Source organism: Nerophis lumbriciformis, linkage group LG15 (assembly GCF_033978685.3).
Source record: "Nerophis lumbriciformis linkage group LG15, RoL_Nlum_v2.1, whole genome shotgun sequence".
Classification (NCBI taxonomy): Eukaryota; Metazoa; Chordata; class Actinopteri; order Syngnathiformes; family Syngnathidae; genus Nerophis; species Nerophis lumbriciformis.
In genome coordinates, this window is record NC_084562.2 from 8854781 (window position 1) to 8872261 (window position 17481).

The window sequence follows — 17481 nt, forward strand, 5'->3', positions numbered from 1 at the left end:
GGCCTAAGTATTCATTAAAAACGATTTAACAAGTATATTTAATACAGTTGGCCACTGTAACATTACACACAGTTTGAACAGTAACACCGTATTTGAATATCGGGGGGGAAAAAACAACACTATACCTAAATAATGAATCAAATCATTGGCGTACCACTCCGCACACCACAGTTTAAGAATCCGTGTGTTAGATTTTGTGATTTTTGCCGTTATTTTGTTGATCACGATCATAACCGGAATAAAACCCATGACAAATATTTCAGAAAAACAAAATATTTGTAATAACACCTATTTGTGAACAATTTAACAATATTAAAAACCACAACGAGTCTACAACTGTAAAACGAATACATTTTTCACATTTCAAATTCGTCACTGTGTTTATGTGGATTATTTTCATTCATGTTTAATGTATATTAATGGTGTTTCATTTTGTATTAGAAAAGAGACTGAAGAAAGAAGATAATATACCATATTTTTTGGACTATAAGTTGCTCCGGAGTATAAGTCGCACCGGCCGAAAATGCATAATAAAGAAGGAAAAAAACATATATAAGTCGCACTGGAGTATAAGTCGCATTTTTGGGGGAAATTTATTTGATAAAACCCGACACCAAGAATAGACATTTGAAAGGCAATTTAAAATAAATAAAGAATAGTGAACAACAGGCTGAATAAGTGTACGTTATATGAGGCATAAATAACCAACTTAGAACGTGCCTGGTATGTTAACGTAACATATTATGGTAAGAGTCATTCAAATAACTATAACATATAGAACATGCTATACGTTTACCAAGCAATCTGTCACTCCTAATCGCTAAATCGGTACCACAATTTCCGGTGTGTAAGCCTGTGAAAATATATACTGAAAATTAGAGATGTCTGATAATATCGGCCTGCCGATATTATCGTTAAAATGTAATATCGGAAATTATCGGTATCGTTTTTTTTATTATCGATATCGTTTTTTTAAATTTTTGTTTTTTTAATTTTTATTTTTTTATTAAATCAACAAAAAAAAAAAAAAAAAAGATAGGGTGATTGGAAACACTAAATTGGCCCTAGTGTGTGGATGTGAGTGTGAATGTTGTCTGTCTATCTGTGTTGGCCTTGCTTACGATGAGGTGGCGACTTGTCCAGGGTGTACCCCGCCTTCCGCCCGATTGTAGCTGAGATAGGCTCCAGCGCCCCCCGCGACCCCAAAAGGGAATAAGCGGTAGAAAATGGATGGATGGATGGATGGATAAAAAACACAAGATACAATTACAATTAGTGCACCAACCCAAAAAACCTTCCTCCCCCATTTACACTCATTCACACAAAAGGGTTGTTTCTTTCTGTTATTAATATTCTTGTTCCTACATTATATATCAATATATATCAATACAGTCTGCAAGGGATACAGTCCGTAAGCACACATGATTGTGCGTGCTGCTGGTCCACTAATAGTACTAACCTTTAACAGTTAATTTTACTCATTTTCATTAATTACTAGTTTCTATGTAACTGTTTTTATATTGTTTTACTTTCTTTTTTATTCGGGAAAATGTTTTTAATTTATTTATCTTATTCTATTTTATAAAAAAATTTTAAAAGCACCTTATCTTCACCATACCTGGTTGTCCAAATTAGGCATAATAATGTGTTAATTCCACGACTGTATATATCGGTTGATATCGGTATCGGTAGTTAAAGAGTTGGAGAATATCGGATATCGGCAAAAAGCCATTGTCAGACATCCCTACTGAAAATACATTTCTTTCTTCAGAGCGTATATAATAATTGATGTCGGTCAACAGTTCAATCATGTTTTTTTGTACAGTGCTCAAATTTGCATAAAGGAGGACCGGTGTGCTGTTTAGCATCGTCCATATTGACTTGTTTAATTCTGCAGCCTGTCACTACCTGGACAAACTGCTTATAATGCATTCCCAGAAACGTTTGAGGGATTTTGAGTCATTCTGCATTATGAGCCTGGTCTACTAAGATCCAAGTAACAAGTGCTAAACAGCATGTGCAAACTAGGAAACTGAGTGTACTATTAGTGGGTGTGTGTGCAAAAGTGGTGCAGATGGCCTTATTTAAAGGAGATTTTGTGCATATACCACAATTGAGACATTCATTTCCCAAATCTAACCACTAGGCTACTGAGTATTATCACACTAGTGTGGATTCATATTCCACCACCTTTAGTTTGACATTGATCCAGGCATATTATTTTGGTTCATAAATTAATATATTCAACATATCCCCAAATTGTCGTTTTTGGGTTTGCTTTTCTGTTGTAGCATTTGACTAGGTGACCTTTTTCGAGGATTGAACAAACTTTATTTTTCGGCTGTCGCTTTCAGTTTTTGAAAAGGAGGATTTGTTTTTGTCCTCGACTCTTCCTCGATTGAATATGATTGAGGCCTTGATCGCCCCTCCCCACACTGTTCCTGTGGAGGTGCCAGTTCTATACTGTGTTTTCTGATGGGTGACGGGGTGAAGGTCTTTTTCAAAATTACCAAAAGGAACACTGAACTGCTTATTTGTACAAAGTGCGCTTTCAGACATTTTTCAATAGTGGAAAAAAAGTTTAAAAAAAATTTTGTCTGAAAAATGAACAATACAGTACAGTACTCTGACCAAAAAGGACTGTAAAGAGTTGAAATATGGCTTTAGTTGCGTTAGTTTCAATGTTGCAAATGTTATTATTTATTCATAAAGAGCCTCCAACTCTCAGTGGCTCAGTGTTTCGTGCAAAAAAACAACAGCCGGGGGATGTTTTCCCAGAACCGTGTATGGAGTATGGACAACTCGGTTTCAGGCCATCTAAATCAGGGGTGTCAAAAGTACGGCCCGGGGGCCGGATCAGGCCCGCAAACAGGTTTTATCCGTCCCGCGGGGTGAGTTTGCGAAGTATAAAAATGAGCCGAAATTTTTGAAAGAAAGAAACTGCTGTTCTAAATGTGTCCACTAGATGTCGCAATAGCAATTATTTGTATCTTTGTAGATGATGCTACATATGTACAAAGTAAACCACGTTTGTACATCAGTTGAGGAAAATGAACAAACTACATAAATAACAACCTGTAATTAGATTTTGATATTTTTTTATCTTGATAGATTGAAAATTAACACTAATGAGTTGACTGATGAACATTATTACATAATTTATTCAGAAAGTATAAATAACGACAAATAAAGGTAGAATACTATTAACCGCAACACGTGAGTGTAAAAAAAACAACAACATTAATTTTTAAACAAAGAAAACAATCTGAAGTTGTCTTTATTTTTAAGTTATCGTGCCGTGATTTTACCAGTCCGGCCCACTTGGGAGTAGATTTTTGCTCCATGTGGACCCGGATGAGTTTGACACCCCTGCCATAGAGGGTAAGAAACAATTCAGATTTAAGGCCTACTGAAATGTGATTTTCTTATTTAAACGGGGATAGCAGGTCCATTCTATGTGTCATACTTGATCATTTCGCAATATTGCCATATTTTTGCTGAAAGGATTTAGTAGAGAACATCGACGATAAAGTTTGCAACTTTTGGTCGCTGATAAAAAAGCCTTGCCTCTACCGGAAGTAGCAGATGAGTAACGTGACGTCACAGGTTGTGGAGCTCCTTACATCCGCACATTGTTTACAATCAAGGCCACCAGCAGCGAGAGCGATTCGGACCGAGAAAGCGACGATTTCCCCATTAATTTGAGCAGGGATGAAAGATTTGTGGATGAGGAAAGTGAGAGTGAAGGACTAGAGGGCAGTGGGAGATAGGGAAGATGCTGTGAGAGGCGGGTGGGACCTGATATTCAGCTGGGAATGACTAAAACAGTAAATAAACACAAGACTCTATTAGCCACAACACAACCAGGCTTATATTTAATATGCCACAAATTAATCCCGCATAACAAACACCTCCCCCCTCCCATCCATATAACCCGCCAATACAACTCAAATACCTGCACAACACACTAAATCCCACAGCCCAAAGTACCGTTCACCTCCCTAAAGTTCACACAGCACATATATTTCCCCAAAGTCCCCAAAGTTACGTACGTGACATGCACATAGCGGCACGCACGTACGGGCAAGAGATCAAATGTTTGAAAGCCGCAGCTGCATGCGTACTCACGGTACCGCGTCTGCGTATCCAACTCAAAGTCCTCCTGGTAAGAGTCTCTGTTGTCCCAGTTCTCCACAGGCCAATGGTAAAGCTTGACTGTCATCTTCCGGGAATGTAAACAATGAAACACCGGCTGTGTTATCCGGCACAACAGTCAGGGGGTGCATTCTACGGCGGGGGTGCGCTAACCGGCACAACACCTGCCGCAATAGACCGCTTCCCACCTACAGCTTTCTTCTTTGCTGTCTCCATTGTTCATTGAACAAATTGCAAAAGATTCACCAACACAGATGTCCAGAATACTGTGGAATTTTGCGATGAAAATAGACGACTTAATAGCTGGCCACCATGCTGTCCCAAAATGTCCGCTACAATCCGTGACGTCACGCGCAGGCGTCCTCATACCGAGACGTTTTCAGCAGGATATTTCGTGTGAAATTTAAAATTGCGCTTTAGTAAGCTAACCCGGCCGTATTGGCATGTGTTGCAATGTTAAGATTTCATCATTGATGTATAAACTATCAGACTGCGTGGTCGGTAGTAGTGGGTTTCAGTAGGCCTTTAGAGTACAATTTTTAATCTGAATAATATAAAAAAATATATATCAGCAAAAGCAATGGGCCTGTTGATCTTTTGCCACACACAAATCTAGTGTGTTGATAGCTATCATTGAATGTATACTAACAACAACAACAACAACATGCTTTTATGTGTGTGCACCCCTCGTATACGTCTGGATGACAAATTCCTCGGGGGGACGAGCAATTTTTGTTGAATATAATTAGTAATATAAGTGTTAAAAAAAAAAAAAACAACATTATGATTTGTACATTTTCAGAATGTGCTTGTTCTATTTTTAAACTAAGAAAACAATCTGAAGTTGTCTTGATTTTTAAGTTATCGTGCCGTGATTTTACCAGTCCCGCCCACTTGATAGTAGATTTTTCTCCATGTGGCCCCCGATCTAAAATGAGTTTGATACCCCTGATCTAAATGATTGGTCAAAAGCCCTCACGTGACCACACGGTGCCATGTTGTACACCAACGTTGGCATGCAACATACGCTGCACTGCACTTCCTCATTCGACATCTATTTTAATTGAAGAGTTTATTCGCCATGTAAACATGCCCTGTTGTACAGCGTGGGGCCGTGCCACTTGCAAAACCTACATTTGCATCCCTGCAACCAAGAAAAAAGAAAAGTATTGGAAGTGAACTAAATGCTCGCTGGGAAGGCTGGACTACCAAATATGACAACAGTATCTTGTGCAAGGTAAGCACCAAGCACACAGTACAGGCCAAAAGTTTGGACACACCTTCTCATTCAATGAGTTTTCTTTATTTTCATGACTATTTACATTGTAGATTGTCACTGAAGGCATCAAAACTATGAATTAACACATGTGGAGTTATGTACTTAACAAAAAAAGGCGAAATAACTGAAAATATGTTTTATATTCCAGTTTCTTCAAAATAGCCACCCTTTGCTCTGATTACTGATTTGTACACTCTTGGCATTCTCTCAATGAGCTTCAAGCACAAAGACTTTCAAAAAGTGCACAAAATTGTTACTATACTTATTTTCACCGAGTTTTGAGCACATCAGTGACTTGCAGTTCAGTAAAACATTTAAAAAGCGTTCCTGTACGACATTCTGACTACTAAATTGCATTTGTACCCAAATATTGGGGTATTTTCTTCACAAATGTTATTTATGCAGGCAAATAACCGTGATTAATCATGATTAACCACAAGTTTAGAGTGTGATTCATCTGTTGAAAAAGCCCTTATATATATATATATATATATATATATATATATATATATATATATATATATATATATATATATATATATATATATATATATGTATGTGTGGGAAAAAAATCACAAGACTATTTCATCTCTACAGGCCTGTTTCATGAGGGGGGGTGCCCTCAATCATCAGGAGATTTTAATGGGAGCATTCACATACCATGGTTTATATAGGGCACAGAGTGGCTGGGTACAGGCTGGCGTAGGGGCGTGGTGATTGGCTCATGTGTTACCTAGGAGGTGTTTCCGTCTGTGGCGGCATGCTGTTACAATTTCGCTGCGCTTGTTGAGGGATGACAGGTCTGGACGGTAAATAATAAACAGTTTCTCTTTCAAGCATAGGTTGCGTCTTTTATTACCACTATTGTAAGGTGTGCTGGATGCAAGAATTTGCCATGTTATTGAATATTCAACATTATTGTCTTTGAGGTCCCAAATGTGTTTGCTGAGTTCTGTGGTATTCCGCAGGTTTTGGTTCCTGAAAGAAGCCTTGTGATTGTTCCATCTGGTTTTGAATTCTCCCTCGGTTTATCCTACATATGTGTCGGATGTGTTAATGTCCTTACGTATTACCTTAGATTGGTAGACAACTGATGTTTGTAAGCACCCCCCGTTGAGAGGGCAATCAGGTTTCTTTCGACAGTTACAGCCTTTGTTGGTTTTGGAGTCGCTCTGTCCGGGGGCCGACGGCTCATTTGCAATTGTTTTGTTGTGGTTTGAGATGATTTGTCGTATATTGTTCATACAGCTGTAGCTCAATTTAATGTTGTTCTTGTTGAATACTTTTCTTAGGGTGTTGTCTTTGGGAAAGTGTTTGTCAATCAGATTGAGGAATTTGTGTCCAATGTTAGTTGAGACGTTTTTGCTGTATGGGGGGTTGTACCAGATGATGTCGTTTTGTTTTCTGTTCTTTTTTGGCTGGTTTCCTGGCGTGGGTTCATAGGTGAGGGTGAAATTGTATCCGCTTTCATCAAGGGCTTTTTGGTACGGGGGGGTTGCTTGGTCAAATTCAGCTTTGCTAGATGACAGCATCGATAGCCTTTTATTAATTCCAGTAGGTATTCTTTTCGTGGTGGTGGGTGGGTGGTTGCTGTCATGGTGCACGTATTGGAGTGTTGTGTTGGGTTTCGTGAATGGTTGGTAGCTGTTATTTCTCAGGTTGAAAGTGACGTCAAGGAAGTTGACGGTTTGCTTGTTGGCTTCAATCGTGATCCGTAGGCCGTTCTCTTTGAAAATTTGGCATATGCGCTTCTTGGTATTCTCGCTGCTCCTTGGCGAGGCGCGACACACTGCCAGTCCGTCATCACGGTAAATACCAAGGTTCAGATTGAGGCTAGCGAGCTGGGAGAGGAGGAAACTCCCAACGAGTTCACACGTTTCTGCTCCGTCAAAACTTCCCATAGTGACGTCAAATGTTGCATTGTTCTTTTTTTGCCATGGTGTACTGTTGTGGATGAGAATGGAGTTTTTTGCGTGGATGATGATGTTTCTTTCGTTGCCTGTGATTGAGTCGTAGTCTGAGGCGAAGTCTAGTGCTTGAGTCAGTAGGTCTTGCGTGATGGAAGGGTAAAATTCTTCGATATCAAAGGAGATAAAGTTGTGCTGTTGTTTGTCTTGGATGTTGTTGAACCATTTGATTACTTCTGCTGTATTTCTCCATTGGTTGAGTGGTGTTTTGTCCTTGATTTTTGTGTTGACTCTGTCCAGGATTATTTTGCTGATTTTTCCTATTTCAGATTTAGTTGGGTTTATTAGTCGGCATGTTGGGTTATTTGCGAAGTTGGGTTTGTGGTCCTTCAATGTGATGAAGGCTTCCTTGTTGGCTGTGGCGTCCACCCTGTCCTCAATGTCCAGTTCAGCCGCGATCCTTTTATTTTCCAAGTGGATGTTCTGTAAGGTGTTGGGTTGCGCTTTTTTGTATGATTTGGTGATGCTTCTGTCCAGTAAGGTGTGATGTTCTGGTATGTCCATTCTGTAGAAGTTTGTGGTTTTATCGGCAGCTATGATGAGGTTGTTTACTTTCTTGATGCGCTCCTTGTCATTTTTCAGCTTGGTGAGGAGTGGGTTGCGGATTGGCTTGAATTTGACTGATTGTATCATTTTGAGCATGTCGTTCTCAAAATCTTTTAGTTCCTCAACTGTGGGTGGGTTCTTGGTAGATTTGAATCCGTAAGTTTTCTTTTGCGTTCCTTTGGTTTCAGGGTGGAGGAAAAAATGTGCTTTCCACCGCATATATTATATATATATATATATATATATATATATATATATATATATATATATATATATATATGTATATATATATATGTATATACCAGTGGTTCTTAACCTGGGTTCGATCGAACCATAGGGGTTCGGAAGGATGTGTCTTTACCTCCGCCACGGAGGTAAAGACACATCCGACTTATCGTGTAAATAAAAACTTCTCCCTATCGGCGTATTATGGATACCCCTAAACAATGTTCCCTCTAATTTTCCATGTGATTTGCAGGATGTTTGATTGATCAATTGAAACTTTTACTGGTAGATTGCAAAGGACACAGTACAGTACATATTCCGTACAATTACACTAAATGGTAACACCCGAATAAGTTTTTCAACTTGTTTAAGTCGGGGTCCACGTTAATCAATTCATGGTAATGTGTGTAAGGTGTGTAATTTGTTGTGAGTTCATGCACTGTGTTGGTGTTGTTCTTTAAACAAGGTGATGTTTGTGCACGGTTCATTTTGTGCACCAGTAAAAAAACATATGATTTTTTCTTGAATTTGAAAAAAATATATATTATTTTTCACTAAAGAAGGGTTCGGTGAATGCGCATATGAAACTGATTAGGTCCGGTACCTCCCACAAAGTTAAGAACCACTGGTATGTACGTATATATATATATATATATATATATATATATATATATATATATATATATATATATATATATATATATATATATATATATATATATATATATATATATATATATATATATATAACACCTCGGGATCCCCCGGGAAGAGCTGGACGGAGTGGCTGGGGAGAGGGAAGTCTGGGCTTCCCTGCTTAGGCTGCTGCCCCCGCGACCCGACCTCGGATAAGCGGAGGAAGATGGATGGATATATATATATATATATATATATATATATATATATATATATATATATATATATATATATATATATAGTAGGCCTGTCAAGTGATTAATTTGTTAATCACAACATATATATCAGTAAAAAGCAGTATCAGTTCAATATTCAAGTTAATATTGGTAAAATCAAGAAAACATGCAAACTCGCCACAACAAAACCTATGTTAAATATTTTTTTTAAAAATAGGTAAAAGCACAGACATATAGCTTTGTGATTACAAACAATACATTGGAGGTAGCCACCACAGTTGACAGAATTCACACAAAAGTCACAATTTCTTAATAATATTAGAAATATGTTTGTGTTTTTTGGTCATTCTGTATTTTCTGATGTACATTGTGCCGTGGGGAGCTTGTTAGAAGTCGGTTGGTCACGAAACATTGCATGAATGTTTTAAATCACTGGTTTAAAAATGTAACTTAGATATTGGGTTTCACAATGTAAAGCGCTTTGAGTCACTTGAGAAAAAGCGCTATATAAATATAATTCACTTCACTTCACCTTACATGTATGTAGCAGCGCAGTGCACCATATACGGCCGCAAAATTCCCCCAAAATTATGCTTTAACGAAATAAAAGCATGTTTTATTAGAAGTTTGTGAGCTGAAGTATGTTAACAACCATATTTAGACATATTATTTTGGGGATTTTTTCATCAGGAAAAACTAACATCAAAACAACAGCAATTTCTAAATCGTATTAGACTGCATGCTTCCGGACACTGGGTAGCGAACATGGCGCCTGTTGTTGAGTTGTCCATAGTCTCTCCATACACGGGTCTGGGTCTTCCCAGCCACTAGTGGCAACAATGAGCTCATCCTTTTTCCCTGTCAAAACAATAGCAGCAAGCCATGCAAAGAGATGATATATTTGGATCTGAGGGATTCTCCTGTTACATGGTAACAAGATAGAAGACATACTGTTAGACAAGTTCATTGGCAAATGCGTTTTTGATTAGCTCAGCGAATTCCCTCAGATTGTCTAATGGAACCAGATGGGCCATCCTTCACATCCATGTGTCCAATTTGTACATGATTGCATTATAAGATCCAACCAATTTAGGGTTTTTTCTACAAATTATCCAATATTAAAGAATGGAATACCTATTTACCCTAACACATGACTAGAACGTTCATGTACCAGCCCATACTTTGAACTGATACGGTATTAATTCCCGGTATCTCGGTTTGATACCAACACTTAACCAATTTTCCGTACTTTTGTAAGTATTCCATAATAAAAATTATTTTTTCGTAATTTAACATTTAATACTGAGCTGATAATGATGACTGATAATGATTGTATAACAATTAAGTTAAAAGTTAAAGTACCACTGATAGTCACTTGGTGTGGTGAAATTACCCTCTATGTTTGACTTATCCCCTTGTTCCACACCCTGGGAAGTGAGGGGAGTAGTGAGCAGCAGCAGTGGCGGCGCCCGGGAATCATTTTGGTGATTTAACCCCCAATTCCAACTCTTGATGCTGAGTGCCAAGCAGGGTCCCATCTTTATAGACTTTGGTATGACTCGGCCGGGGTTTGAACTCACGACCTACCAATCTCAGGGCGGCCACTCTAACCCCAAGGCCACTGAGCAGCCAACGATGATATCTGTGCTGTCAACTCGTTATATCTTGATTTCTTTCACTTCAGAAATTTGGAGGCGTTGAAATTGCAGGTAGATTGCTAATCAGCAGAATGTACATCGTATGTCCAATGTAAATTAGCATCTGGCTGACACATTTTGAAATGTGGATCCTCACTTTTGAGCCGTACATGCTTGCTTTGTAGAGATGGGATTGACAGATCTGCGATGAGGTGGCGACTTGTCCAGGGTGTACCCCGCCTACCGCCCGAATGCAGCTGAGATAGGCTCCAGTACCCCCGCGACCCCGAACGGGACAAGCGGTAGAAAATGGATGGATGGATGGATGGATGGATTGATAGATAGATAGCTAGATAGCACTTGATTGTCATTGCACTTAAAAAGTACAACGAAATGACATTTTCAGTACAGACCCGTTCATGAGCAGACATACATTACAGGGTTGACAGAACAGGAACGCTGATGGGTCTCCATTTGAGCGGCGCCCCGTAAAGGTGGGAAAAGGTAAAACATGGGTGGCGGGGGAGTAAAAAAAGTTGATCTCAGACTTAGCTCCTAAGGGGGGTGCTCAGTTTGGGGCCAGGAAAAAATACATAAATAAATGGTCTCACTGGGATGTTTACAGCATTAAGGATCTATGGATTGTTATTTTTGGGGCGAGCATAGACGTTCCAATGGTTTGTCAGCTCTAACTGTCCATTCTGGCTCTCAAATTTATGATTACATTTTGTAGAGCGGAAAGTTTCTCCGAGATTAAATCAGTTTTGCAATTCAGTTCCGAAATCGTTAAAGTCTGAGCGCCCACAGCCCTACCCATTCCATCTATTGCGACGGGCAGCCTTTGGGCTCCTTAAACGGCTGCCGAAGTAGTCGATAAATCAGAGAAATGCTCAGTCCAATCAGCAGATGCCCTGTTATCACAGTTCCAAATAGATAGATGTCTTCCACGTCATCAACGGAAAGCACTGTCAGGAATATGACTCGCCAATGCTCCCACCAGTCCCTCATGTATCCGGCAGCAAACGTCCCATCAGGACAGGCAGGAGAGATAGGGAGAAGGAGGGAGTGGGACCGACCTTGCCGAGAGCCAGAGTTAAAACTTTGCATTGTTTGTTGGAATAGAAAATGGCAACATGGGCCATTGTTGGGCGGCGAGCGCCCCCCAGATGGCCGACAAAAAATATCTGTCACTCAGCTGTGGTCCGTATGGGCCGTAGCAGTACTCAGTTGCTATACACTTTTCCACCACTTGTGGCAGTAATGACAATATCAAACAAACAGAAGAAGTCTGGAGCTAAAGTCATAGAGAAGTTTCTTAAGCGCAAAAATTATGACTAAAGTAGTGAAGCTGTATTTTCATTTGCAATTAAATTTTTATTGACAGTTTATTTAAAAAACATATAAATTTTTATTATTTATTATTGATTTAATTAGAATTAATTTATTTTAGCACTGCGTAATCGTATATACATTTATTTTTAATCAGTTTTTATGAGTCCCTTCTTTTGCAGTATATTTAATTTGTATTTATTTTTCTAATCAGCCTGGTATAAGACATGATAACAATCTTTTCGAGGTCCACATGCTTTCAAATAATTTGACAAGGTTTATCCTGGTAAACTAAGTAGGTTATATATAATTATTGGACATGATTAAAATCAAGAGTAAAATTACTAATTCAATGTTAATATTTGAGTGGGCCCTAGACCCCTCTGTACGGGATGGTTGGGCCCCGAGGTCAAAAAGACAGAGAGGCAGTCCGGCTGACTCCGCTATGAGCGCTTGACTGCTCGTTTACGTGAACCGGTACCCGGTAGTAGGGATGATGTTTGATAAGAAATTATCGAGTTCGAGCCTATTATCGAATCCTCTTATCGAACCGATTCCTTATCGATTCTCTTATCGAGTCCAGATAGGTTGTTGTATATGGAAAAAAACACACAATATTTGGTTTGACAAATCACTTCACATTTTCTACTGCTCGCTACTATAGTATTACCATATCTGAGTTATTGTGCAGAAATGTGGGGGAAATAACTACAAATGTGCGCTACATTCATTAACCGTGTTACAAAAAAAGCTAATTAGACTGATACATAATGTTGGATATAGAGAACATGCAAACACTTTATTTATTGAGTCAAAAATATTAAAGTTCGATGATTTGGTAAAAACGCAAACAGCTAAAATGATGTGGAAATAAATTATGGAATGGAGTAAGTAAAGAAGTTAAACATTGTACTGATATGATCCAGTTAAAGAGGTTGTTCAAATGAATAGTGCTTACAAAGTACAAAGAAGAAGAATTATGAGAAATACTTTCAACCTTATTTAAAATAAGATATTCTTCATTTCAGTAAATTAATAATGACTGAATTAATTCATTACATATTACAAAACTGTTGTATATACTAATTCACAGATATTTTATTATAAAAAGGTCAGTAAATTATGTATATATTTGTAAATGCTATGAAGTGGGAAAGGGGTAGGATTAAATAAGCTTTACTTCTTCCTACTCCTGTAAAGTGAAATGATATGAAACTGTGATGTATTATACTGTAAGTGTGTTCATGTTCCAAATAAACTAAATAAATAAAGAAAGCACTAGTTTATTAGACCGACTTGCAAACTCTGTCGTGGTGTAGGCTACAAGATAACGTTAACGTTATCAGACACATACAAAAAGGCTCACGTTAACGTTACCGTTAGCCACTGACTATGCTTAGGTAACGTTAGTCTAGCTAACATTACTGCAGTCCTGGTTGACATCAGAGGTAACGTTACTACAAGTGAGCAGATATGGAAATGAACCGGCAACAGTTAACATTAGTTACTCACCGACTGGGACTTGGGCAGCTGGCAGAAGAGGAGGGGCGTTCTTCGTCGTCTCTGCCGCTGCTTCAACACGTGTCGAAGACACAACACGCTTGTTGTGCTTCCCCCCCTTACACGAGAGCAAAGCCTGGCAATAATTGCATATTGCCGCTTCCTCGCTTTTTTTGGTGAAATGAAGCCATGCCTTGGAGCGCTTTTTCCAGTCCATTTTTTTCCTGCTTTCCCCATCTGCGCCTATTGACTGAGCTACGTGACGTCATTTCTTGTGATGTCCCACTGGGCATTTCTTGTCGGGACGGGATTCGTTCCCAGGGATTCGAATAAAGAACCAACTCTTTTTCTTTACTATATCTAACTATCTCGATAACGGGTACCGGTTCTCAAAAAGGGATTCGAGTCCGAGGACTCGGTTCTTTTCTTATCGAACAACCGGGAAAATCAGTTTCGAGCATCATCCCTACCCGGTAGTACTTACGAAATTCAGTCACTGCCTATAGTATAAAAGTACCGAATTTGTTACCCATCCCCGCATGCAACATGTGCAAACTTGAACAGACTTATCACATCATAACGTACCTCATCATCCATCCTACAACTTTAAAAAACTTGTCTCATCTTATTGAAACTTATTTTCATGTGTCCGCTTCCGCCGCGCTGTTCAATGGAGGAATAATTCATACACTAATGTTGGGTACCGGGAATAAGAAGCTGTGAAAAGAAATTGACTGTGTGAGACAGTTTTATTCTCATTGTGAAACAATGGTGTGTTCAGCGCCAGACCAGGTCTCCTTATAAATTATGTTCAGCATTATTGTTCTAAAACAGGGGTCTCAAACTCAATTTACCTGGGGGCCACTGGATGCACAAACTGGGTAAAAAAATCTAGCATGCACTTTTTAATGAATTCACCTTCTTTGAATGGCTATCCCGCCCTAACAACATACTTGCCAACCCTCCCGATTTTTCCGGGAGACTCCCGAATTTCAGTGCCCCTCCCGACAATCTCCCGGTGCAGGCCCAAAAATAACGTCTCGCGGGCCGCAATTGGCCGCGTGTCTGAGACCCCTGTTCTAAAAGGACAGGTGAGCGATGACTTATCCAGTTTGAGCATGAGGTGTGCCTTACAATAAAATGTGCAGCGCTAAGCTTCCAGCAAGTTTGCAAATTAAGTAGGTGAACACATTGTTGACATAAAAAATAGCTCAATCTTAATCCTGCCTTTATTTGGTGTGTACAATTCTGTATACCAGAACTGGAATGACCAGATGCTGCAGTGGGACCCATCTGAGTTTAATGGGGTGTCCAAATTGAGATTCCCTGATCATCTCGTTTGGAAGCCAGACGTTGTCCTTTATAACAGGTAAGTACAGTAAGTTCTGGTAATGTTATTATTACTTATTGTTATCTGCATGAAAGGGGAACTGCACTTTTTTTTAAATTAATTTTGCCCATCCACAATCCCAATGTGAGACAAAAACACATTTTTTCCCCCTTTTTCTAAGCATTCCAAATAGTGAAAAACTGCCAGTAAGAGGCGGCTAAAAATGAAGGTTATGGGAATATGATCTATTTTGCCTAAAATGTTGCCATGGTCTGTGTATGACGGTTGTGCTGGTCGTGACCCCGGAATGAAGAGCCGTCCGCGCATCAAAAAATGTATTCAATGACTAAAATTTTAGAAATAGTGCAGCAGGGAAATGCACAGGAAGAATATGCAAAGCCATGTATGTGTAGGTACAAAGCAAAGCAGGACAGGGCTGACATAAAAAGGCTCCTGGTTGACAATCAGGGACTGGTCATGAAGCGAGTGGTGGCAAATGGAGGCGAACAGGAAATGGAAGGAAAAATAAGAGCGCTGGACAGGAAATAGTGAAAAATACGAGAAACAAATAATAACTGTCATGTGAGATCAGGACTTAAAGTATTCTAATACACATCCAAAAACCTCCAACAACGTGTTATATACATTCTGTAAGTATGTAGGTACAACTCATGATAACATGCAATATTTAGTGTTTTGTCGATTTTAGGTATTACCGCAACTTCTTTCCTGGGCACATTGATTTTGTCGCTATGCGCTCTGTGATACATGCAACACAACACGGAGAGTACTTTCTATGTTTGCTGCCACTAATTGACTTTATGAGAGCCTTGGATCGTCTTCATGTAACACTGTGGCTCAACGTTTCCAATGGAAACATGGACCAGTGGGATGCTGACTGATGGGATGGTTGTATCTTTCAGCACTTGTGCTCTCCTTGAGATGGTAAATTCGGAATAATCTTCAGATGGTCTTATGCAGCGTTCCATTTATTGAGAGCAAAGTCGAGAGCCAAATTAATAGCGTGGGGATTTTCGCAGTTGATCAACTCTTCCGGCTTGTTGCTTCTACTATACAAGTTAGAGGCATGATTTAGCATAGCATTAACGTTTCCTAACTAGAAGGCAATACAGCAGAAGCAGCTACTAGCTGGCTACTCGCTAGTGGTAAGAGAAACAGTGTGAACAAGGCCATGTGTCATGTCACCAGAAAAGTAGTTCCTTGGTGTTAGCTCTTATAATAACAATGTTACTATCAGAGGTGGGTAGTAACGCGCCATCTTTTCTCTGTTACATTTTCTTAAGTAACTTTTTGGATAAATTGTACTCGTCAGAGTAGTTTTAATGTAACTACTACTTATTTGTTTAATAAGTAATGAATGTTCCCTCGCTTTAAAGTTACTAATGCTAGCTTATTGGCATGTAGCATCATCTTCTTCTACTGTATTTACATGTAGCATAGCTAAACAAGCTGAAATGACCACAATCGCCCCCTAGTGTACGAGAGGCACACTGCGTATGGCCATCAGTCACATTAGAGAGAAGCACATGGAAACTACAACTCCACTTGTTGCTGGGAAAATAGAAGAAACCTAATTATTTGACAATTCAGACCAATTTAGTACATAGAAACATACTGACTGTAAAAAATGACATGACATCAGAAAAGACAGAAAAACTATATTCAATGATTCCTTTCCAACAAGTATAAAGAAGATTTATATCATGTGCTGTCATGTGTGTCAGTAGAAATGTTAACAACTACTTCCAACTTGAGAAAACATGTTGAAGTAAATTGTATATGATTTTAATGTTTTACAGTCACAATTTTATAAGAAAACTTCAAAAGTTTGGCAATATAATAATAATAATCGGAGTTTGTACTTGGCAAAATTATGACAAAGGTCATAATTGTACTCAAAAAGTTTCACTATTTTACAGCAACAAAAAAATTGGCAATATTGTGATAAAAGTCGGAATTTTTTTTGACAAATGTCACCATTTTGCATTAAAAAGTAATAATATTACATAAAAAAGTAATACTTTTACGAGAAAATATTGCAATATTACAGAAACGGAAAGAGTATGAGAAATTGTTCCCAATTGTATAAGAAAAAAGTTGACACATTGTGAGAAAAAGACTGCTTTTAGTTACAAATTTAAATGTTTAAAATTTTTTGTTGGTAATTAGTTTTAATTTTCTTATGTACTTCAAGTTATTACAGCATGTCTCTATATACATATTTATTTATTTTTTTAACTAATTTTGGCCAAAGAGGGCGCATTTCAATTTCTTACACACACTTGTTATTACATATGTTGGCCAGAGGGGGAGCATTTAAATATTTTACACACACTTGTCATTTCATATGTTGGCCAGAGGGGGAGCACTTTTAAAAATGACACAGTCAATTTAAAAAATCCCTTCTTTTTGGGACCACCGTAATTTTAATAGATTTCACCACCAGGGGTGCAAATGAGACATTCTCTATTAGATGCAATGGTTTTCCGTATTAGGACCATGACTTATGTCCTAACTTGTTCACCGGTCCTCACATGGACGGTACTTTTCCTTGTTGATGTCTCAAGAAGGGTAGAAATACAAGAGAACACACACACACACACACACACACACACACACA

The 17481-nt window shown here is 38.6% G+C and overlaps 1 protein-coding gene across 1 annotated transcript in view; it reads left to right on the forward strand.

The window, feature by feature from the left end:
* chrna7a (cholinergic receptor, nicotinic, alpha 7a (neuronal)) overlaps positions 1 to 17481 on the forward strand; it is a 47947-nt gene that overhangs the window by 6483 nt on the left and 23983 nt on the right. The window contains 1 exon segment of the mRNA XM_072914778.1: positions 14770 to 14879. Coding sequence (XP_072770879.1) covers positions 14770 to 14879 — 110 coding nt within the window.